This window comes from Pseudophryne corroboree, chromosome 1, assembly GCF_028390025.1.
Source record: "Pseudophryne corroboree isolate aPseCor3 chromosome 1, aPseCor3.hap2, whole genome shotgun sequence".
Lineage (NCBI taxonomy): Eukaryota > Metazoa > Chordata > Amphibia > Anura > Myobatrachidae > Pseudophryne > Pseudophryne corroboree.
In genome coordinates this window covers 59222001-59247729 of record NC_086444.1, presented here as the reverse complement: position 1 = coordinate 59247729, position 25729 = coordinate 59222001, and the positions used below count along the sequence as shown (strand labels likewise).

At 48.5% G+C, this 25729-nt stretch overlaps 1 protein-coding gene across 3 annotated transcripts in view; it reads left to right on the top strand.

The window, feature by feature from the left end:
* Nucleotides 1–25729, top strand: part of POLI (DNA polymerase iota) — a 58427-nt gene that overhangs the window by 22063 nt on the left and 10635 nt on the right. For all 3 annotated transcript variants that reach the window (XM_063960025.1, XM_063960017.1, XM_063960009.1), the window contains 2 exons: nt 1134–1370; nt 3575–3753. In XM_063960025.1, the coding sequence (XP_063816095.1) occupies nt 1134–1370; nt 3575–3753 (416 nt within the window). The remainder of the gene's footprint in view (nt 1–1133; nt 1371–3574; nt 3754–25729) is intronic.

Below are 25729 nucleotides of genomic sequence, written 5' to 3'. Positions count from 1 at the left end.
GGGGGATTCTCTTACCTTCTCCCTGTACAGTAGACGCGATTCAGGTGACCAGCGGCGAATGCGTACCTGATGAGACCGGAGCTCTCCGCTGTAAGTACCCGGCAACCAGGGTGCGGGAGTATACAGCGCCGCTGGGGGAGGTGAGGGAGTCGCAGCACAATATGTCAGACTGACATATAGCACTTCTAAGTGCCTGTGCTGCGGCCCTTGAAGTCTTCTTTCTTCAAAAAGCTCTTTTCAGGGCTGCTTAGCGCAGCCCTACCTGTTACCTGCCTGCACTGCAGGCACCAACTTACAAACTAAGCTCCAGTGCTTGGAGGCGGGGATATAGAGGAGGCGGCGCTATGCATCCCGGGATTAGTCAAAGCTTTTAGCCTGTTGGTGCCTCGGATCAAGATCCAACTCTACACCCCGATGTAATTCCCTGTGGAATCACAGTGTACCCCGCTGCAGAAAGATTGTTTTTTACTGTCTTTTTAATGTTATATGAACTTAATTGTAAGGGACTCCCCCCTGGGCGGATCCACCAATGAGAGACCAGGCAGGGGGATAAATATACTGTCTAGAAATCTAGACCAGCATACCTTGAGAAAGGCTCTTGACAGCCGAAACGCGTTGGTGAGGATACACACTGGGAGCAGCTGCCAAACAAGCCAGGACTCTTGTGGTGAATTTCCGGTCGAGTGAGGTACCCGAGAATGCCTATTACTTGTCATATGTGAATGCTGTGCATTATACAACGCATTACATGGTATGCTGCTAGACCTATGTGTGTTTTTTAATTGAAATTTTATTAAGCAGTATCACACTCATACTGCCCTCTTGTTGCCCTATATATGCCATACTGCTGGGAAGAAATTAAGGACAGAAAGGGAACACCCGATGTCCAAACAGACCTAGAGAGGAGTGTGTGAATACGTCTGGGCTAGGATACAGAGAACTGACTTTAAGGAGGAGGAGGACACCTCCAATGCTCTATTGAGACTGTGAAAGGGGTCATATTTAAATAATCCTTTTGAAAACAGGCGTTAAGTGTGTGAATACCCCTACTTCATTTGCCCCAGTCCACTATTCTCTTTGTACCCAGGATGTGTGTCTGTGTCTCTAACACTATCTACATTCTGTATTCACAGTTGTAAATCCTAGTGACTGGACTCACAGGCGGTTGGTTGCTGGTTCCCACGTTGCAGCCGACATCCGGGCAGCGGTGTACAGCAGACTGGGCCTCACCGGCTGTGCTGGGATTGCGTCTAATAAACTGCTCTCCAAACTGGTTTCTGGGACCTTTAAACCCAACCAACAAACTGTCCTCTTCCCTGAGAGCAGCAGCCGCTTGATCAACAGTCTGAGCCATGTGAACAGAATTCCAGGTGCGTCCAGTGTTGTAATTCCTTTTATCAGTGGTGAGAAGAACAGTGTGTGAAATTATATATAATGTATAATATTTTATCATTGTTCTGCTCATGATTTAAGGTTCACAAGCGCCGTTCTGTCACTCCATTTGCCTAACGTTGCAGACGGGTGACGACTGGTTTATTTCACGGTTTATTTGCGTATTATTCTCAAAATACCCTCTACTGTAAACTATAAGGACATCAGACGTAACATGATTGCCTGAAGGTGCGACAGAGGATCGTTGTTTCCTTATTACCGATCAACCACACACAGATTCCTCTATATCCATGATTGCGTTGGTGCTTGGTGGTTCAGTTTGGACGGCCTAAACATGGTCCTTCTTTTTGTTATATGGAACTGAGTAACCGTGCTGATTTCAGGGTCTGTTGGTCCACATGTAGCAGCAGCCGTCTATCAGTGTCCTATATTCTTTTAAATGCTCTAATTCAGCTGCAGCATCTTTTACAGGGAAAACCCATAACAATGCTGTTAGACATCTTCTGCAGCGGATAGCCATCAAGGAGGCACAAAAAGCGTTGCCTTACAGTGCCTCGCTCACGTGCTGGACAGAACTGATGAAAAATGTTGTTAGGTCATTGAAAATCTATGTAGATGGGATACTACACTGCAGAAAGCCTTGTAGATCTTCTGCTCCTCTGTGATGCTTACAAAAAGTTTTTCCCTCCATCAAAACAGACAACAGCTGGATGGGTGGTGTCTGTGATTCTCTGTGCTTAATATTGGTGCGGGGAAGTCTGTTCCTTACAGCAGATGTTCCCAAACGCGGTCCTCAAGGCACCCCAACAGTCCAGGTTTTAGGTATATCCATGGCTCAACACAGATGGTTAAATCAAATTGACTAAGGTGCTAATTAAGTCACCTGAGGCCAAGCATGGATACATTAAAAACCAGGACCATTGGGGTGCCTTGAGGACCGCATTTGGGAACCTCTGCCTTACAGTGTGCAGACGTATTACCCCAGATCACGGATTGCTATGCGAGTCTTGTAGCATGGAAATGGCCTGAGCCAACAGGGTTGGAGGAGAGGGGGCACAGTTCATTATATTCCCTTCCAAGGACTCCAGTTTAGTCAGAATATGCTGCGCACCACAACATAGTGAGTGTGATGTCATCGCCTCCCCCTCCCCCAACAAGGGGCAGCTTTGGTCCAGTGTCCCGCAGAGGATCAAAGTGGAAATGGAAATTTTATCCTTGGTCAGTTCTTTGAATCTACTGGGAAACCATGAGCTGTCACACTTTTTTTTTATTGTTGTTGTTTACACTTTATAATTCTCTTGTTAAAGTTTATAACAGTTAAGGTTAAGGGCAATGCAACCTGGGCGTGATATTAGCGCCCAGTATCGCATTGCAGAATGCGATCATATCGGTCGGAGTATGTATCACCCGGGACAGGGGTACCGAAAAAGTGTGGTGCCGGGTCCGCTACACATGCTCAGTCAGGGTGATCACCATGCACAGCGGCCATTTCCAGCGGCGGGTTCCTGGCAGCTGCATGTCAGATTTACTGTCTTACACTGATGGGAGTATCCTGTCGGCTAATGTGGGGGATCCTGCGTGTGCCAGCAGAAACCAGCGCCCCCCATTGACTTTATGCCAGGTTGCTGCAACCATCTTCATTAGTATTGGCCGTTATACCAGCCCCAGGTGCAAGAGATCCGCCAGACTCAGAATCACCACACAACTTTGGATACACAGGCCCACAAGTCCGGGTGGTTCTGTGCCATCGCCCAGTTCCCGACCCGAAACGCCCTATTCCACAGAAAAGACTGGTCCTACCAAGTTGCGGCTGACTCAGAATAGGACGGGCATAGGCAAAAGGGCTTCTGCGCGTGCGCTGTATGAAAAAACTCGCCGGTTGCACCTGCGAAGAGAGATCCGGGAATCTCACAATCACTCCCGTAGTATGGAAAGGATCAGAAAACGCTTTGTAATTAATGTGCGGTACTTAACATGCGATTACTAATGAAGCAGAAAGAGCTTTATGAAATCTCATGGTTTTCACATTGCTGTAAATAATGTTTTAGAATAATCAGGTGTCCATGTGCTGCAAAGCGCTTTATTGTACATGCTGATTAGAACTACAGTATAGCTATGAATGGTGTATTCACTTGCAGGTCAGATAATGACGTATCATTGACACGGTCTTCGTTACATGTAGGTATTGGCTACAAAACAGCCCAGCACCTTGAGGGTTTGGCCTTGACCAGTATATCTGCCCTCCAGTCCTGTCCAGTCGCTGTGCTGGAAAAGGTATTGGGAGCCTCTGTCGCTCATCGTATCCAGAAGCTCAGCAGAGGAGAAGACGATTCGCCAGTGACGCCATCTGGCCCGCCACAGGTATTGCAGACTTGTGCAAAATGCCAACCTCTGTCATTTGTCACTGATGACGAGACTGCAATATATGAGATTTGTCTTGTCTCCAACATAACGCCTGATGTTTGAAGTGAAGAGTTAATGATGTCTGTGTTGGATATACAGCAAAAGCTCATCAAGAGTTTGTTTTATTGAGTCAAGGTGCACAAATGTCAAACTGCGTTTACGATGGCGACCATCAGTACATGTAATTACTATAATGCTGTACACAGGTGCATTATCGAAATTATATACTAGAGCATGGGCAGAAACAAGTTAGGTTATCGCAGCCTTTAATTATTATTTTATTTATTTCTGTTTAAGTAATTTCAGCTGCCACAACTGTTGCCTGTCAGACATCACACACCGGGGCAGATTTAATTAGCTGTGTGGACTGCTGTGCTAATACTCAGTGGGACATTAAGGCAAGGAATGTTTTTGGGGCGGCTATCCCTTTTAGCTTGTTTTTGGGGTGGCTACTTATCTAAATGCGTGCTATAGTATGAGGGGTTTTGGGGGTCTATGACACTGCAAATGTAAATTGGACAATTTACAACAAAAGTGAGCTGTATAAATCATTTTGGTGACTGGAACAGATTCCTTACTCACAGGACAGATAGCTGAATGAATCAGTTTGGTGACTGGAACAGATTCATTTTTCAAGAAAGTGAGCTGTAGAAATCATTTTGGTGGCCGGAACAGATCCCTTACTCACAGGAAGGTGAGTTATATAAATCAGTTTGGTGACTGGAACAGATTCCTTATTCAGGGAAGTGAGTTGTATAAATCAGTTTGGTGACTGGAGTCCTTACAGGAAAGTGAGCTGTATAAATCAGTTTGGTGGCTAGATTCCTTACTCACAGGAAAGTGAGCTGTATAAATCAGTTTGGTGACTGGAACAGATTCCTTACAGAAAAGAACTGTATAAATAAGAATTTACTCACCGGTAATTCTGTTTCTCGTAGTCCGTAGTGGATGCTGGGTACTCCGTAAGGACCATGGGGTATAGACGGGCTCCGCAGGAGACTGGGCACTCTTAAAAGAAAGATTAGGTACTATATCTGGTGTGCACTGGCTCCTCCCTCTATGCCCCTCCTCCAGACCTCAGTTAGGGAAACTGTGCCCGGAAGAGCTGGCATTACTAGGAAAGGATTTGGATTCCAGGGTAAGACTCATACCAGCCACACCAATCACACCGTACAACTCGTGATAACTATACCCAGTTAACAGTATGAACAATAACTGAGCCTCTCTCAACAGATGGCTCATACAATAACCCTTTAGTTAAGCAATAACTATATACATGTATTGCAGAGAGTCCGCACTTGGGATGGGCTCCCAGCATCCACTACGGACTACGAGAAATAGAATTACCGGTGAGTAAATTCTTATTTCTCTGACGTCCTAAGTGGATGCTGGGACTCCGTAAGGACCATGGGGATTAGCGGCTCCGCAGGAGACTGGGCACAACTAAAGAAAGCTTTAGGACTACCTGGTGTGCACTGGCTCCTCCCACTAAGACCCTCCTCCAGACCTCAGTTAGATTCTTGTGCCCGGCTGAGCTGGATGCACACTAGGGGCTCTCCTGAGCTCCTAGAAAGAAAGTATATTTTAGGTTTTTTATTTTACAGTGAGATCTGCTGGCAACAGACTCACTGCAGCGAGGGACTAAGGGGAGAAGAAGCGAACCTACCTAACTGGTGGTAGCTTGGGCTTCTTAGGCTACTGGACACCATTAGCTCCAGAGGGATCGACCGCATGGAACCGGCCATTGATGTTCGGTCCCGGAGCCGTGCCGCCGGCCCCCTTACAGAGCCAGAAGCAAGAAGTGTTCCGGAAAATCGGCGGCAGAAGACTTCAGTCTTCACCAAGGTAGCGCACAGCACTGCAGCTGTGCGCCATTGCTCCTCATGCACACCTCACACTCCGGTCACTGATGGGTGCAGGGCGCTGGGGGGGGGGGGGGCGCGCCCTGAGCAGCAATAAAAACACCTTGCCTGGCAAAATCATCACAATATATAGCCCCAGAGGCTATATATGTGATAAATACCCCTGCCAGAATCCATAAAAAAGCGGGAGAAAAGTCCACGAAAAAGGGGCGGAGCTATCTCCCTCAGCACACTGGCGCAATTTTCTCTTCACAGTGCAGCTGGAAGACAGCTCCCCAGGCTCTCCCCTGTAGTTTTCAGGCTCAAAGGGTTAAAAAGAGAGGGGGGGCACTAAATTTAGGCGCAATATTGTTTATACAAGCAGCTATTGGGGGAAAAATCACTCAGTTATAGTGTTAATCCCTGCATTATATAGCGCTCTGGTGTGTGCTGGCATACTCTCTCTCTGTCTCCCCAAAGGACTTTGTGGGGTCCTGTCCTCAGTCAGAGCATTCCCTGTGTGTGTGCTGTGTGTCGGTACGGCTGTGTCGACATGTGGGATGAGGAAGGTTACGTGGAGGTGGAGCAGAGGCCGATAAATGGGATGTCGCCCCCTGTGGGGCCGACACCAGAGTGGATGGATAGGTAGAAGGTATTAACCGACAATGTCAACTCCTTACATAGAAGGCTGGATGACGTAAAACAGCTGTGGGACAGCCGGCTTCTCAGCCCGCGCCTGCCCAGGCGTCTCAAAGGCCATCAGGGGCTCAAAAAAGCGCCCGTTACCTCAGATGGCAGACACAGATGTCGACACGGAGTCTGACTCCAGTGTCGACGAGGTTGAGACATATACACAATCCACTAGGAACATCCGTTACATGATCTCGGCAATGAAAAATGTGTTACGCATTTTCTGACATGAACCCAAGTACCACATAAAGGGGTTTTATTTTTGGGGAGAAAAAGCAGCCAGTGTTTTGTTCCCCCATCAGATGAATGAATGAAGTGTGTAAAGTAGCGTGGGTTCCCCCGATAAGAAACTGGTAATTTCTAAAAAGTAACTGATGGCGTACCCTTTCCCGCCAGAGGATAGGTCACGTTGGGAGATATTCCTTAGGGTGGATAAGGCGCTCACACAATTGTCAAAAAAGGTGGCACTGCCGTCTTAGGATACGGCCACCTTGAAGGAGCCTGCTGATAAAAAAGCAGGAGGCTATCCTGAAGTCTGTATATACACACTCAGGTTATATACTGAGACCTGCAATTGCCTCAGCATAAATAGTGCTGCTGCAACGTGGTCTGATACCCAGTCAGATAATATTAATACTCTAAGACAGGGATAATAGTTTGCTAACATAGAGCATATTAAAGACGTTGTCTTAGATATAAAGGATGCACAGAGGGATATTTGCCGGCTGGCATCCAGAATTAATGCAATGTCCATTCTGCCAGGAGGGTATTAGAAACCCGGCAGTGGACAGGTGATGCTGCCTATAAAAGGCACATGAAGATTCTGCCTTATAAGGGTGAGGAATTGTTTGGGGATGGTCTCTGGGACCTCGTATCCACAGCAACAGCTGGGAAGAAAATTTTTTACCTCAGGTTTCCTCACAGCCTAAGAAAGCACTGTATTTTCAGGTACAGTCCTTTCGGCTTCAGAAAAGCAAGCGGGTCAAAGGCACTTCCTTTCTGCACAGAGACAAGGGAAGAAGGAAAAAGCTGCACCAGCAGCCAGTTCCCAGGATCAAAAATCTTCCCCCGCTTCCTCTGAGTCCACCGCATGACGTTGGGGCTCCACAGGTGGAGACAGGTGCAGTAGGGGCGCGTCTCAGGAACTTCAGGGACCAGTGGGCTTGCCCACAGGTGGATCCCTAGGTTCTGCAAATAGTATCACAGGGATACAGGCTGGAGTTCGAGGCGACTCCCCCTCGCCGTTACCTCACATCAACCTTGCCTGCTGCCCTCGGAGAAAGGTAGTACTGGCGGCAATTCACAAGCTGTACTTCCAGCAGGTGAAATCAAGGTACCCCTCCTTCAACAAGGCCGGGGTTACTATTCCAAAATGTTGTGGTACCGAAACCAGACGGTTCGGTGAGACCCATTCTAAAATTGAAAGCCTTGAACACTTATATACGAAGGTTCAAGTTCAAAATGGAATCGCTCAGGGCGATTATTGCAAGCCTGGAGAATTTCATGGTATCACTGGACATCAAGGATGCTTACCTGCATGTCCCTATTTACCCTCTTCACCAGGAGTACCTCAAAATTGTGGTACAGGATTGTCATTACCAATTCCAGACGTTGCCGTTGGTCTGTCCCCGGCACCGAGGTATTTACCAAGGTAATGGCCGAAATAATTATCCCGTACTTGGACGATCTCCTTATAAAGGCGAGGTCCAGGGAGCAGTTGTTCGGCGGAGTAGCACTATCTCGGGAAGTGCTACAACAGCACGGCTGGATTCTGAATATTCCAAAGTCGCAGCTGGTTCCTACGACGCGTCTACTGTTCCTGGGTATGGTTCTGGACACAGAACAGGATAAAGAGGGTTTCTCCCGGAGGAGAAGTCCAAGGAGTTGTTGTCTCTAGACAGAGACCTCCTAATATGTATACAGGTGTCGGTGCATCAATGCACGCGAGCCCTGGGAAGGATGGTAGCTTCTTACGAAGAAATTCCATTCGCCAGGTCCCATGCAAGGATTTTCCAGTGGGATCTGTTGGACAAGTGGTCCGGGTCGCATCTTCAGATGCATCGGCGGATAACCCTGTCTCCAAGGGCCAGGGTGTCGCTGTTGTGGTGGCTGCAGAGTGCTCATCTTCTAGGGGGCCGCAGATTTGGCATACAGGACTGGGTCCTGGTGACCACGGATGCCAGCCTTCGAGTCTGGGGGGCAGTCACACAGGGAAGAAACTTCCAAGGCTATGGAAAAGTCAGGAGACTTCCTTCACATAAATATTCTGGAACTAAGGGCCATTTACAATGCCCTAAGTCAGGCTAGACCCCTGCTTCAACACCGGCCGGTGCTGATCCAGTCAGACAACATCACGGCGGTCGCTCATGTAAACCGACAGGGCGGCACAAGAAGCAGGATGGCGATGGCAGAAGCCACAAGGATTCTCCGATGGGCGGAAAATCATGTGTTAGCACTGTCAGCAGTGTTCATTCCCGGAGTGGACAACTGAGAAGCAGACTTTCTCAGAAGACACGACCTCCACCCGGGAGAGTGGGGACTTCATCCAGAAGTTTTCCAAATGATTGTACACCGTTGGGAAAGGCCACAGGTGGACATGATGGCGTCCCGCCTCAACAAAAAGCTACAAAGATATTGCGCCAGGTCAAGGGACCCTCAGGCGATAGCTATGGACGCTCTGGTAACACCGTGGGTGTACCAGTCGGTGTATGTGTTCCCTTCTCTGCCTCTCTTACCCAGGGTAATGAGAATAATAAGATGGAGAGGAGTAAGAACTATACTCATTGTTCCGGGTTGGCCAAGAAGAGCTTGGTAACCAGAACTCCAAGAAATGATCTCAGAGGACCCATGGCCTCTGCCGCTCAGACAGGACCTGCTGCAGCAGGGGGCCTGTCTGTTCCAAGACGTACCGCTGCTGCGTTTGACGGCATGGCGGTTGAACGCCGGATCCTGAAGGAAAAGGGCATTCCGGAGGAAGTTATCCCTACGCTATTTAAAGCTAGGAAAGAAGTGAACGCAAACCATTATCACCGCATATGGTGGAAATATGTTGCGTGCTGTGAGGCCAGGAAGGCCCCAAAGGAGAAATTTCAGTTAGGTCGATTTCTGCACTTCCTACAGTCAGAGGTGACTATGGGCCTAAAATTGGGTTTCATGAAGGTCCAGATTTCGGCTCTATCGATTTTCTTCCAAAATAGAACTGGCTTCACTGCCTGAAGTTCGGACTTTTGTTAAGGGAGTGCTGCATAGTCTGCCCCCGTTTGTGCCTCAAGTGGCACCGTGGGATCTCAACGTGGTGTTGGATTTCCTGAAGTCGCATTGGGTTGAGCCACTTAAATCCGTGGAGCTACAATACCTCACGTGGAAAGTGGTCATGCTGTGGGCCGTGGCGTCGGCCAGGCGTGTATCAGAATTGGCGGCTTTGTCATACAAAAGCCCTTATCTGTATTTTATATGGATAAGGCGGAATTGAGGACTCGTTCCCAATTCCTTCCTAAGGTGGTATCAGTTTTTCATGTGAACCAACCTATTGTGGTGCCTGCGGCTACTTGGGACTTGGAGGATTCCAAGTTACTGGACGTAGTCAGGGCCCTGAAAAGTATATGTTTCCAGGACGGCTGGAGTCAGGAAAACTGACTCGCTATTTATCCTGTATGCACCCAACAAGCTGGGTGCTCCTGCTTCTAAGCAGACTATTGCTCGCTGAATCTGTAGCACGATTCAACTTGCACATGCTGCGGCTGGACTGCCGCACCCTAAATCTGTAAAAGCCCATTCCACGAGGAAAGTGGGCTCTTCTTGGGCGGCTGCCCGAGGGGTCTCGGCTTTACAACTTTGCCGAGCTGTTACTTGGTCGGGTTCAAACATTTTTGCAACAGTCTACAAGTTTGATACCCTGGCTGAGGAGGACCTAGAGTTTGCTCATTCGGTGCTGCAGAGTCATCCGCACTCTCCCGCCCGTTTGGGAGCTTTGGTATAATCCCCATGGTCCTTACGGAGTCCCAGCATCCACTTAGGACGTCAGAGAAAATAAGATTTTACTCACCGGTAAATCTATTTCTCGTAGTCCGTAGTGGATGCTGGGCGCCCATCCCAAGTGCGGATTGTCTGCAATACTTGTTTATAGTTATTGCCTAACTAAAGGGTTATTGTTGAGCCATCTGTTGAGAGGCTCAGTTATATTTCATACTGTTAACTGGGTATAGTATCACGAGTTATACGGTGTGATTGGTGTGGCTGGTATGAGTCTTACCCGGGATTCAAAATCCTTCCTATTTGTGTCAGCTCTTCCGGGCACAGTATCCTAACTGAGGTCTGGAGGAGGGTCTTAGTGGGAGGAGCCAGTGCACACCAGGTAGTCCTAAAGCTTTCTTTAGTTGTGCCCAGTCTCCTGCGGAGCGGCTAATCCCCATGGTCCTTACGGAGTCCCAGCATCCACTACGGACTACGAGAAATAGATTTACCGGTGAGTAAAATCTTATTTTTCTCTGACGTCCTAGTGGATGCTGGGTACTCCGTAAGGCCCATGGGGATTATACCAAAGCTCCCAAACGGGCGGGAGAGTGCGGATGACTCTGCAGCACCGAATGAGAGAACTCAAGGTCCTCCTCAGCCAGGGTATCAAACTTGTAGAATTTTGCAAAAGTGTTTGAACCCGACCAAGTAGCAGCTCGGCAAAGTTGTAAAGCCGAGACCCCTCGGGCAGCCGCCCAAGAAGAGCCCACCTTCCTCGTGGAATGGGCTTTTACTAATTTAGGATGCGGCAGTCCAGCCGCAGAATGTGCAAGCTGAATCGTGCTACAGATCCAGCGAGCAATAGTCTGCTTTGAAGCACGAGCACCCAGCTTGTTGTGTGCATGCAGGATAAATAGCGAGTCAGTTTATCTGACTCTAGCCGTCCTGGAAACATAAAGTTTCAGGGCCCGGACTACGTCCAGCAACTTGGAATCCTCCAAGTCCCTAGTAGCCGCAGGCACCACAATAGGTTGGTTCAAATGAAACGATGATACCACCTTAGGGAGAAATTGGGGACAAGTCCTCCATTCTGCCCTTTCCATATGGAAGATCAGATATGGGCTTTTACATGACAAAGCCGCCAATTCTGACACACGCCTAGTCCAAGCTAAGGCCAAAAGCATGACCACATTCCACGTGAGATATTTTAGCTCCACGGTCTTAAGTGGCTCAAACCAGTGGGATTTTAGGAATCCAACACACGTTAAGATCCCAAGGTGCCACTGGAGGCACAAAAGGGGCTGAATATGCAACACCCCTGTAACAACGTCCGAACTTCAGGCAGTGAAGCCAGTTCTTTTTGAGAGAGAAAAGGGATAGGGCCAAAATCTTGGCCTTTATGGATCCTAATTTTAGGCCCATAGTCACTCCTGACTGTAGGAAGTGCAGGAATCGACCCCCCTGGAATTCTTCTGTAGGGCCTTCCCGGCCACACACCAAGCAACCTATTTTCGCCATATACAGTGAAAAAGTCTTGCTGTCACGTCTTTCCTAGCCTTTATCAGCGTAGGAATAACTGCATCCGGAATGCCCTTTTCCGCTAGGATCCGGCGTTCAACCGCCATGCCGTCCAACGCAGCCGCGGTAAGTCTTGGATCAGACAGGGTCCCTGTTGCAACATGTCCTGACTGAGAGGCAGAGGCCATGGGTCCTCTGAGAGCATTTCTTGCAGTTCCGGGTACCAAGTCCTTCTTGGCCAATCCGGAGCAAAGAATATTGTTCACACTCCTCCGTTTATTACAATTCTCAGCCCTTGGGTCTGAGAGGAAGAGGAGGGAATATATAGACCGACTGGAACACCCACGGTGTTACTAGTGCGACCACAGCTATCGCCTGAGAGTCCCTTGACCCAGCGTAAAACATTTTTTATCTTTTTATTGAGGTGGGACGCCATGTAGTCCACCTGAGGCAGTTTCCATCAATTTGCAAAACTGCGTGAAGACTTCCTGATGAAGTCACCACTTTCCCGGGTAGAGGTCGTGTCCACTCCCGGAATGAACACTGCTGACAGTGCGCTTACTTGATTCTCCGCCCAGCGAAGAATTCTGGTGGCTTCTACCCTCGCCACCCTGCTCCTTGTGCCGCCCTGGCGGTTTACATGAGCCCCTGCGGTCTGACTGGATCAGAACCGGTTGGTCGCGAAGCAGGAACTCCGCTTGTCTTAGGGCGTTGTATATGGCCCTTAGTTCCAGGATATTGATGTGAAGGCAAGTCTGTTGGCTTGACCACAAACCTTGGAATTTTCTTCCCTGTGTAACTGCCCCCCACCCTCGGAGGCTTGCATCCGTGGTCACCAGGACCCAGTCCTGAATGCTGAATCTGCGGCCCTCGAGAAGGTGAGCACTCCGCAGCCACCACAGGATAGACACCCTGGCCCTGGGGGATAGGGTGATTAACCGATGCATCTGAAGATGTGATCCGGGCCACTTGTCCAGTAAGTTCCATTGTCCTTGCATGGAACCAGCCGAAGGGGATGGCCTCGTATGATGCCATCATCCTTCCCAGGACTCGAGTGCAGTGATGCACTGACACCTGTTTTGGTTTTCAATGGATTCCTGACCAGTGTCATGAGCTCTCTCTATCGGGAGATAAACCCTCTTCTGGTCTGTGTCTAGGATCATGCCTAGGCGAGGCAGATGAGCTGTAGGAACCAACTGCGACATCGGAATATATAGAATCCAGTCGTGTTGCCGTTTCACTTCCAGAGAAGGTGATACGCTGTCCAACAACTGCTCTCTTGATCTCGCTTTTATGAGGAGATCATCCAAGTATGTGATAATAGTGACACCTTGCTTCCGCAGGAGCACCATCATATCCGCCATTACCTTGGTGAAATTGGTAATGACAATCCCGTACCGCAATTCTGAGGTACGCCTGATGAGGTGGATATATGGGGACACGAAGGTATGCATCCCTTATGTCCCGATTAATTTCAGGCTTGCAATGACCGCTCTTAGCGATTCCATCTTGAACCTGAACCTTTTCAGGTATATGTTCAGGGATTTTAATACAATATGGGTCTAACCAAACCGTCTGGTTTCGGGATTATAACATGGTCGAATAATAACACCCTCTTGTTGAAGGAGGGGACCCTTGACCACCACCTGTTGAAGATACAATTTACGAATTGCAGTTAACACTGGCTCCCTCTCTTGGGGGGAAGCCCGCCGGGTCCTCGGATAGGGGGCATCTTCTCACAGTCCAGCCTGTATCCCTGCGATACAATTTCTATTGCCCAGGGATCTAACAGGGAGTGAACCCACTTGTGGCTGAACTTACGAAGGCGTGTCCCCACCGGGCCTAGCTCCGCCTGTGGAGCCCCAGCGACATGCGGTGGATTTTTGTAGAGGCCGGGTAGGACTTCTGTTCCTGGGGACTAGCTGTGTTGTACAGCTTCTTTCCTCTGCCCCCGGCTCTGACAAGAAAGGACGCACCTCAGACTTTCTTGTTTCTTTATTCGAAAAGCTGCATTTAATAATGTCGTGCTTTCCTAGGCTGTGCAGGAATATAAGGCAAAATATCAGAATTACCAGCTATAGCTGTGGAGACCAGGCCCGAGAACCTTTCTCCACACAATCCTCAGCCTTCCATATGCCTCTTAAGTCGGCATCATCTGTCCAATGTATATTCTACCGGACACGTCAAGCAGAAATCGACATAGCTTTTGTCTCTAGGACCCAGTATACTCATGTCCCTTTGGGCATGCTTTATAATTATATATCTATCACTTAAGACAGCATCTTAAAATATTTATATGCATACTAGGGTCTCAATCTCTGCTGATAAGGTACCTGTCCACGCTGCCACAGCGCTATAAACCCATGCCGACACAATCGCCGGTCTGGGTAGTATACTAGAATGTGCACACTATCTGCAGGATCACTGAGAATAGCTAGTGCAAACAGGACACCCAAGGGGAAGATTCTCAACACATCCTGGCCCTAGTGGGGAAAGGATACAGCCTGAGAATTCTCTTGTGGGAAGCTGCCGTCTCTTGTCTGGAGATTCCCGCTCTTTTTCCTCATGTGAGGAGGGAAATTTACCTCAGCATTCTTCCCCTTAACATGTGTACTCTCGTGTCAGGGACAGATGAGTCATCAGTGATATGCAAATCATCTTTTATTCCAATAATCATATATTGAATATCTTTTAGCCCTCTTGGCTGTAACTTTGCATTATCGTAGTCGACAGTGGAGTTAAACTCCGTGTCGATACTTTGTTATTTTGGATAGTGAACATAGAGAGACTCTGAAGGACTCTGTGACATAGGGACAGACCAGGGTAGATTTCCTTTCTGTTCCCTAACCTTTTGTGCAATAATTTTACCTCAGCACTTACACATATCCAAACAGGTGTCGGCGTTGTCGACGGAGACACCCTCCCACACACATATCCGCTCTATCACCTCCTTAGAGGAGCCTTTTACCTCAGACATGTCGACACACGCGTACCGACACACCACACACACAGGGGATGCTCTATTTGAAGACAGTTCCCCCACCAGGCCCTTTGGAGAGACAGAGAGAGAGTATGCCAGCACACACCACAGCGCTATATAATACAGGGATGTACACTATACTGAGTGATTTTTCCCCTATAGCAGCTTATATACACAGTTTTGCGCCTAAATTTATGTGCCCCCCCCTCTCTTTTTTACCCTTTGTGTACCAGGATACTGCAGGGGAGAGCCTGGGGAGCTTCCTTCCAGCTGAGCTGTGAAGAGAAAATGGCGCCGGTGTGCTGAGGAAGAAGGCCCGGCCCCCTCAGCGGCGGGCTTCTGTCCTTTTATGTACTTTAATGGCGGGGGTTAATGCACATATACAGTTTATCAGACTGTATTATGTGCTTTTCGCCAAGTAAGGTAATCTAATTGCTGCCCAGGGCGCCCCCCCCCCAGCGCCCTGCACCCATCAGTGACCGGAGTGTGTGGTGTGCTAAGGGAGCAATGGCGCACAGCTGCAGTGCTGTGCGCTACCTTAATGAAGACCGGAGTCTTCAGCCGCCGATTTTCAACTTCTCTTCGTTCTTCTGGCTCTGCAAGCGGGACGGCGGCGCGGCTCCGGGACCGGACGACCGAGGACTGGGCCTGTGTTCGATCCCTCTGGAGCTAATGGTGTCCAGTAGCCTTAGAAGCCCAAGCTAGCTGCAAGCAGGTAGGTTCGCTTCTCTCCCCTCAGTCCCACGTAGCAGTGAGTCTGTTGCCAGCAGATCTCACTGAAAATAAAAAACCTAACAAATACTTTCTTTTCTAGGAAGCTCAGGAGAGCCCCTAGGGTGCATCCAGCTCTGGCCGGGCACAGATACTAACTGAGGTCTGGAGGAGGGGCATAGAGGGAGGAGCCAGTGCACACCAGATATAGTACCTAATCTTTCTTTTAAGAGTGCCCAGTCTCCTGCGGAGCCCGTCTATACCCCATGGTCCTTACGGAGTACCCAGCATCCACTAGGACGTCAGAGAAAATCAGTTTGGTGACTGGAACATATTGCTTACTCACAGGAAAGTGAGATGAATAAATCATTTTGGTGACTGGAACAGATTCTTTACTCACAGGAGAGATAGCTGAATGAATAAGTTTGGTGACTGGAACAGAATCCTTCCTCAGAAAAGTGAGTTATATAAATCAGTTTGGTGACTGGAACAGATTCCTTATTCAGGAAAGTGAGCTGTAGAAATCAGTTTGGTGACTGGTACAGATTCCTTATTCAGGAAAGTGAGCAGTATAAATCAGTTTGGTGACTGGATTCCTTACTCACAGGAAAGTGAGCTGTATAAATCAGTTTGGTGAGTGGAACAGATTGCTTACTCACATGAAAGAACTGTATAAATCAGTTTGGTAACTGGAACAGATTGCTTACTCACAGGAAAGTGAGCTGTATAATTAATTTTGGTGACTGGAACAGATTCCTTACTCACAGGAAAGTGAGCTGAATAACTCAGGACTGTCCATGCAATGTATGGGAATTAAATCAATGTTTTATTTATAAAAAAAAAGAGGGGGGGATTTGAGGTGATACGGTCAATATAACCCTTAATATAATAATTAGCAAGTTGTCATGGAGAACTGTATGCAAAAATGAGTTTTATGGTAAGAACTTACCTTTGGTAAAACTCTTTCTGCGAGGTATACTGGGCTCCACAAGGAATGGACAAGGGGTGTAGAGTAGGATCTTGATCCGAGGCACCAACAGGCTCAAAGCTTTGACTGTTCCCAGAGTGCATAGCGCCGCCTCCTATATCACCCCGCCTCCTTACACAGGACCTCAGTTTTTAGTTAACCAGTCTAGTGCAGTAGCAGGAAAAGAGACGACAACGGTTAGTAGCCACAACACCGCATTCTCACGACAGGAGACGTGTCAGCGGCTAATGCCATACCAACCCAAAGAAGCTAAGTGCGTCAGGGTGGGTGCCTTGTGGAGCCCAGTGTACCTCGCAGAAAGAGTTTTAACAAAGGTAAGTTCTTACCATAAAACTCATTTTCTGCTGCGGGGTACACTGGGCTCCACAAGGAATGGACAATGGGGATGTCCTAAAGCAGTTCCTTATGGGAGGGGACGCACTGTAGCGGGCACAAGAACCCAGCGTCCAAAGGAAGCATCCTGGGAAGCGGCAGTATCGAAGATATAGAACCTTATAAACGTGTTCACAGAGGACCACGTAGCCGCCTTGCACAATTGTTCAAGGGTCGCACCACATTGGGCCGCCCAAGAAGGTCCAACAGACCGAGTAGAATGGGCCTTAATGTGATCAGGAGCAGAGAGACCAGCCTTCACATAAGCATGTGCAATCACCATTCTAATCCATCTGCCCAGAGTTTGCTTGTGAGCAGGCCAGCCCCGTTTGTGAAACCCAAACACAACAAAAAGAGAATCAGATTTCCTAATAGGAGCAGTTCTCTTCACATAGATACGGAGAGCCCTTACCACATCCAAAGACCGCTCTTTGGGAGACAGATCAGGAGAAACAAGTGCCAGAACTACAATCTCCTGATTAAGGTGGAACGAAGAAACCACCTTAGGTAGATAGCCGGGACAAGTCCTAAGAACCGCCCGGTCACGGTGAAATATCAGATATGGGGAACTACAGGACAAGGCACCCAAATCCGACACTCTTCTAGCTGAAGCAATAGCCAGCAGAAACACCACCTTAAGGGAAAGCCACTTAAGGTCAGCTGAACCAAGAGGTTCAAACGGAGACTCTTGTAACGCCTCCAAAACCACCGACAAGTCCCAAGGAGCCACAGGCGGGACATAGGGAGGTTGGATACGCAACACGCCCTGAGTAAAGGTATGCACATCAGGTAAGGTCGCAATTTTTCTCTGAAACCACACCGACAAGGCAGATATTTGAACCTTGAGGGAGGCCAGACGCAGGCCTGAGTCCAGGCCCTGCTGAAGAAAAGCCAACAACTTGGCTATACTAAACTTGGAAGCGTCATAATCGTTAGATGCGCACCAAAGTAAGAATGCCAGACCCTATAGTAAATCCGAGCCGAAGCCGGTTTCCGGGCCCGCAACATAGTTTGAATGACCGCCTCAGAAAACCCTTTAGCCCTTAAGACGGAAGCTTCAAGAGCCAAACCGTCAAAGACAGCCGGACTAGGTCCTGGTAGACACAGGGGCCCTGAACGAGGAGGTCTGGGCGTTGTGGAAGTAGAATTGGACGCTCTGATGATAGGCCTTGCAGGTCTGAGAACCAGTGCCGTCTGGGCCACGCTGGAGCTATGAGAAGCAGAATTCCTTTTTCTTGCTTGAACTTCCGAATTACCCTGGGCAGGAGTGACACCGGAGGGAACACGTACGGCAGCCGAAATTTCCACGGTACCCCCAGCGCATCCACGAATGCTGCTTGAGGATCCCTTGTCCTTGCTCCGAAGACCGGAACCTTGTGATTGTGTCGAGACACCATCAGATCTACGTCTGGAAGGCCCCACCTTTCCACTAGGAGTTGAAACACTTATGGATGGAGGCCCCACTCGCCGGCATGCACGTCCTGACGACTGAGAAAGTCCGCTTCCCAATTCAGGACTCCCGGAATGAATATTGCCGATATGGCCGGTAGATGGCGTTCTGCCCACTGTAGAATCCGTGAGACTTCCTTCATTGCTAGGCGGCTTCGAGTGCCGCCTTCATGATTTATGTAAGCCACTGTGATGGCATTGTCCGACTGTACTTGAACAGGACGGTTCTGAATTAAATTCTGGGCTAGGTTCAAGGCATTGAAGACCGCCCGCAATTCCAGAATATTGATCGAGAAGAAGGGCTCCTCCTTGGTCCACCGCCCCTGAAGGGAGTGTTGCTCCAGCACCACGCCCCAACCTCTTAGACTGGCATCTGTCGTCAACAGAACCCAGTCGGATATCCAGAACGGATGGCCCCTGCACAGTTGTTGGTCCCGGAGCCACCAGAGCAGCGACAGACGGACCTCCGGAGTCAATGAGATCATTTGAGACCTGATCGGTGAGGCAGGCCGTCCCATTTGGCTAGAATCGGCCTCTGCAGAGGGCGAGAGTGAAATTGAGCGTACTCCACCATGTTGAATGCTGACACCATGAGGCCCAGCACCTGCATCGCCGAATGTATCGACACTTGCGGACGAGATAGGAAGCAACAAATCCTGTCCTGAAGTTTCAGGACTTTCTCCTGAGACCGGAACAACCGCTGGTTGTGAGTGTCCAATAGTGCTCCCAGATGCACCATGCTCTGAGCAGGGATCAGGGATGACGTCCTCCAGTTGATGAGCCACCCGTGGGCTTGCAGAAACCGGACCGTCACATCTAGATGACGCAGGAGAAGTTCTGGGGAATTTGCCAGGATTAACAAGTCGTCCAAATACGGCAGTATCCTGACCACTTGACGGCGGAGTACCACCGTCATCACCGCCATGACTTTTGTGAAGACTCGCGGAGCCGTTGTTAAACCAAAAGGTAACGCCCGAAACTGGTAATGGCAGTTGCCAATCGCAAATCTCAGGTATTGCTGATGAGACACTGCTATAGGAATATGCAGGTAAGCATCCTGTATATCAAGGGAGACCATGAAGTCCCCAGGTTCCAAGGCCAGAACTATAGAGCGAAGGGTTTCCATCCGGAACTTGGAAATCTTCACAAACCTGTTCAGTGCCTTGAGGTTGAGAATGGGCCGGGAGTACCCATTTGGTTTCGGGACTAGACACAGCGGAGAATAGTACCCCTGGCCCCTCTGCGCAAGGGGCATCTGTACTACGACTCCTGTATCCAGGAGGGTCTGTACCACCGAATGTAGAGTGTTTGCCGTTGTCTTGTCCAACGAGACATCTGTCTGGCAAAATCGATGAGGGGGTCGGTTTTTTAAGGCTATGGCGTAACCTCGAGTGACGACTTCCCGTACCCAGGCATCTGAAGTGGTCTTCAACCATTCCTGGGTATACCGTAGAAGCCGGCCCCCCACCGTGGGATCCCCCAGAGGGAGGCCCGCCCCGTCATGCGGCAGGCTTATCTGTCTTGGAAGCTGGCTAACGGGCCGCCCAGGCTCTTTTGCGCTGAGACTTACCAGGTGTGGAAGTGCGGGCCTGCTTGTTGTACGCCTGACCTTTTGCTTTACCTGAAGGACGAAAGGGGCGAAAGGAAGTACCTTTAGCCTTCGACACAGAAGGAGCAGTACTTGGCAGACAGGCAGTTTTGGCAGTAGCCAAGTCAGCCACAATCTTATTTAAATCCTCCCAAACAGAATATCTCCCTTAAAAGGGAGTACCTCCAAGGTTTTTCTAGAGTCCAGATCCACAGACCAGGATCTCAGCCACAATATCCGGCGAGCCAGGACTGACGTAGTAGAGGCCTTGGCTGCTAGGATACCGGCATCAGAAGCCGCCTCTTTAATATAACGAGAAGCTGTGACAATATAAGACAAGCATTGTCTAGCATGGTCAGAGGAGATTTCAGCATCTAACTCCAAGGCCCATGCTTCAATGGCCTCCGCAGCCCAAGTAGCTGCAATAGTGGGCCTTCAGAAAAAATGCTCTTCTTAGGGCTGCCTGGAGCAGCCCCTCTGTTAAGTGCCTGCTACTGCAGCACCAACTACAAAACTGAGGTCCTAAGCAGGGAGGTGGGGTGATATAGGAGGCGGCGCTATGCATTCTGGGAACAGTCAAAGCTTTGAGCCTGTTGGTGCCTCGGATCAAGATCCTACTCTACACCCCATTGTCCATTCCTTGTGGAGCCCAGTGTACCCCGCAGCAGAAAGTAGCAATATGTACCAGTCTCACTCTTTCAGACAACATTTTCTATAAAAACAAGTAATAATAGACAATAAATAATAAAATGGAATAATATCACAAAATCAAATCTCAAAAATCAATGGCATAGAAAGCATAATAACGAAACTAAAGAATAAAATTTGCACGGATATCTGCTACGCGTTTTGCAGCGCCAGTCCTCTGTGTGGGTATACACAGGCTAGAGCAGGGGCTCTCAACTCCAGTCCCCAAGTACCGCCAGCAGGTCATGTATTGTGGATTTCTTTAATCATGCACAGGCGAGTTAATCTATTTTGCTGGGTCAGTAATTATCCCACCTGCTTCTACAGACAGATATTCTCAGATATACTGGAGGGTTGTAGCTAAAAAACGCTGAGGCAGAGGGTACTGTAGGAGATCCCAGAAAGACTCAGAGAAGAAAATTATAGTGAGAAGTGTAACGAGGTTTCTGTAATTCTGTCTCCATGTCACCAGTAACACGCGCTCTGTCTCTGGTGAAACGCCTAATAATATGATGACGCAGTGTGTAGGGGCTCTGCTCACTGACTGGGTGTACGCACCAAATCTCCTTGGCTGCTGTTTCCAAGCAGGGCCGGATCTAGGACGGGGGCGAAGGGGGCGACCGCCCCCCCCCCCCCTAACATAGTCATAGCCACGCCCACTTTTGAGCAGAAGAAAGCTCTCCGGGGAGAGCCTGAGGCAGAATGATGTGCTGCAGCTTATACCACAGCAGCACAGAGAAGCCAGGAGAGCAAGGGTTACAGAGCATTTGCCCCTCACTTGCTGGTGTGTGTGTGTACTAGGGCTAATAAATACAATTACCCCATAGCACAGTCACATGTACATAGAACAATCACAAAGATCTATCTTAGTCTCACTCAAAAAGTTCAGTCAGAATTGAGAGAGGAGGAGTTAACATTGCAGATGGGAGGAGTTGGGACTGTAGAGGGAGGAGTCAAGGTTAAACAGTAAACGCGCCCCCCCCCCCCTAAAGAAAAGTCTAGATCCGTCCCTGCTTCCAAGCTATGTTCTAATATGCATATCCATACAAGCAGATACTGTAAGATAGCCTCTGTGGGTATTGGCCGGTGGGAGTTGCTAGCCACATGTAACATTAAAACTGTGTACATTACCACAAAACTGCCAAACAGGTACAGATGGGTCATTGTTTATCTTGACCTTTAATAGGATTAACTGAGACTGGCCAGTCGGACTTAATCCCCTGCTGTATTGTTCTCTGTATTGTATTGCACATGAGAACAATAGATAAAGGGTTTATGCTAATAAGTCATGTTGTGCCTAGGCGCAGAAAACTAGTCAAGATGACCGTCAACCCATCTGTATGTTCCGATACTGTACAGGCCACGAAGGTGAAATAAATTACTCCGTGTTATAGCTGGATATTCCAGTGTTCTTTTATAAAGCCGTCATTTGTGTTACCATGACATCACTGACCCTGTCCTTGTGTATGTGAGAACCAATCCATCCACACAGCATACCCTCCATGCTGTCTGTCATTGGTGCAGCCCCTGTCTCCTAATGGGCCCTAAACACTGACAGATCCGCCGCCAAGCTGCCCGACGGCGGATACAGGCGACCCGACGGCGGGGGGGCAGTGATTGGGGGAGTGAAGTCTCTTCACTCCCCCCGTCACCCGGCTCCATAGCAGTGCAGACAAATATGGACGAGATCGTCCATATTGGCCTGCATGCACAAGCGACGGGGCACCAGCGATGAATGAGCGCGGGGCCGCGCATCGTTCATCGCTGGTGCCTCCACACTGAAAGATATGAACGGGATCTCCTTCATTAATGAACGAGATCGTTCATATCTTTCAGTAACATCGCCCAGTGTGTAGGGCTCTTAACACTGCAGCCTGCTGCACTGGAGTTAGACTGCAGTGTGTAATAGACTCCAGTTATGTCTTGTATATTACTCAGCTCCGTCACTAGCCCCGTACCTTACATTGTCCGTACAGTCACTGGTGTCCTGGCATCAGCTTGTAATCATTCCACTTGCATCTTAGAAAGTGTCTTTGATAAATCATCTACAGGTTATTGGTTGTGTTATTACTAGGGGGTGACTGCCTAATCTCCCGGGAACTGAAGTGATGTATGGCAGGGATGGTTGTGTAGAAGCGGCAGCCTGTCACTCATCATTAGCTAGGGTTATGTGTTAATGGCGGGGTATACAGTTTTATTTAGTTTTCGGTAGTAACAGAGTTGTTAGATGTTATGCGGGCAGCGTGTTACTCAGGGGCCACTTATGTTGTCTCTGCAAATGATGTGCACAGGCTGGATCATAAGGGATATACTGCAGCTACAGATACAGTATATACATATACAGTACATTATATCGGGTCACCGGATGAAACCACCGGTTATAGGGGAATACATTGGGCCTAATTCAGAGCCTCACACATTGCCACTTGTAGTGTTCACTCTAGCACCCTGCACCTGTCACAACCCATCATTTCCTCTTTCTTGCCTGGGGTGTGGCTCTCTGTTCTGGTGCTTCTAACATACTCTGGTCTGTATCTCACCAAGATACAGACCGCGGGCCTAATACAGACCTGATCGCAGTAGCAAATTTGTTAGCTAATGGGCAAAACCATGTGCAATGTAACATGTGCAGAGAGAGTTAGATTTGGATGGGGTGTGTTCAAACTGAAATCTAAATTGCAGTGTAAAAATAAAGCAGCCAGTATTTACCCTGCAGAGAAACAATATAACCCACCCAAATCTAACTCTCTCTGCACATGTTACATCTGCCTCCCCTGCAGTGCACATGGTTTTGCCCAATTGCTAACAAACTTGCTGCTGCGATCAGGTCTGAATTAGGCCCCATGTTTTGATGGTGCGACTGATTTGCCGTCTAAAGACGCACAAAACTGTATTATAGCATCTGACAGCCCTTGGACGGTCAAGTGCATGTTTGAAAAGGGCTGATACTAGTCTTGGCATAAAATTAAAAACGTGGCTACGGCAAAAAGGAGATGTATGGTAGACTTACCATTGTTAAATCTCTTTCTGCGAGGTACACTGGATTCCACAGGGAATAACATCGGGGTGTAGAGTTGGATTTTGATCCTTGGCACCAACAGACTAAAGCTTTGACTGTTCCCAGGATGCACTGCATCGCCTCCTCTATAGCCCCGCCTCCAGGCACTGGAGCTCGGCTTTGTTAACCAGTCCAATGCATCAGGGTGGGCGCCCTGTGGAATCCAGTGTACCTCGCAGAAAGAGATTTAACAATGGTAAGTCTACCATAAATCTCCTTTTCTGCAGCGGGGTACACTGGTATTCCACAGGGAATAACATCGGTGATGCCCTAAGGCAGTTCCTCATGGGAGGGGACGCACTGTAGCGGGCACAAGAACCTGGCGTCTAAAGGTAGCATCTGGGAGGCAGAAGTATCAAAGGCATAGAACCTGAACGTGTTCACTGAGGACCACGTAGCCGCCTTGCACAATTGTTCTGCGGACACGCCACGGCGGGCTGCCCAAGAAGGTCCAACATACCGAGTAGAATGGGCTTTGATAGCAGCATGAGCTGGGAGCCCAGCCTGCAGATAGGCTTGTGCAGTCACCATTCTAATCTATCTGGCCAAGGTTTGCTTATTCGCAGGCCAGCCACATTTGTGAAAACCAAAAATTCCCATCAGGGAATCTGACCTCCTGATAGAGGCAGTCCTTTCCACATAAATACGGAGAGCCTGGACCACATCCAAAGATCTTTCTTTGGAGGACAAACCAGAAGAGATGAAGGCCGGAACCATAATCTCCTGATTAAGTTGAAAAGATGATAATACCTTAGGCAAATAACCAGGGCGAGTTTGAAGAACTGCCTGTTCACGGTGAAAAATAAGAAAGGGTGGACGACAGGAAGGTCCACAGACTCAAGAGGTTCAAATGGAGACTCTTGCAGGGCATTCAGAACAACAGATCCCATGGAGCCACAGGAGGGACATAGGGAGGTTGAATCTGTATAACACCCTGAGTGAAAGTGTGAACGTCAAGAAGAGACACAATTTTTCTCTGAAACCACACCGACAAGGCAGATATATGGACCTTGAGGGAGGCCAGATGAAGGCCCAAGTCTAGGCCTTGTTGTAGAAAAACCAGAAACCTGGAAGTTCTGAAAGTATATACATCATAATTCAGGTTAAGTAAGAATTCCAGACCCTGTAATAAATCCGAGCCGAAGCTGGTTTACGGGATTTCAACATATTGAGGAATAAAGAGAGATATAGCCTTAAAGCGCTCCTATAGAAACCCAGGTTTACAAACACACACCCAGTGGGTAGATAAAATTAATTGATCACATACACCGGTATTTCAAAGGATCCAACGTTGGTTAGACGCAGGTGGTTCTAATTCTCATAGATATAAGACAAAAAGAAAGTGCAATAGTGCAATTAACCTTTAAAAGGTGCTTGAATTTATTTTAATATTGCACTTACACCCAGCAGATGGAATCAGTCGCATTAGGATAAATCCTCATTGGCAGTACAGCAACAAAGGACTGGAGAATAACAATCCTTTTAGTGTCCAGCGCCGATATCACATGCAGCTAAACCTCATAAAAGATAGACAGCACGAAAAAGTGCAATAGTGCAATTATCCTTTTTTTTAAAACACAGGTTTATTTTTTAAAACATTGCACTTATATCAAAGTAGATGAAAAAAGCATATACATGAATCCCCAATGAGAAGTACAGCCACAGGAGGTGAGGTCTGGAAAGGGTCAGATGGTTCACCCACGGGTAATGGCTCCGGAAACCAGAATCCCACACAGTTCCTCAGCGTCCAATGGAGAGTTGAAAAGATGATAATACCTTAGGCAAATAACCAGGGCGAGTTTGAAGAACTGCCTGTTCACGGTGAAAAATAAGAAAGGGTGGACGACAGGAAGGTCCACAGACTCAAGAGGTTCAAATGGAGACTCTTGCAGGGCATTCAGAACAACAGACAGATCCCATGGAGCCACAGGAGGGACATAGGGAGGTTGAATCTGTATAACACCCTGAGTGAAAGTGTGAACGTCAGGAAGAGACACAATTTTTCTCTAAAACCACACCGGCAAGGCAGATATATGGACCTTGAGGGAGGCCAGATGAAGGCCCAAGTCTAGGCCTTGTTGTAGAAAAACCAGAAACC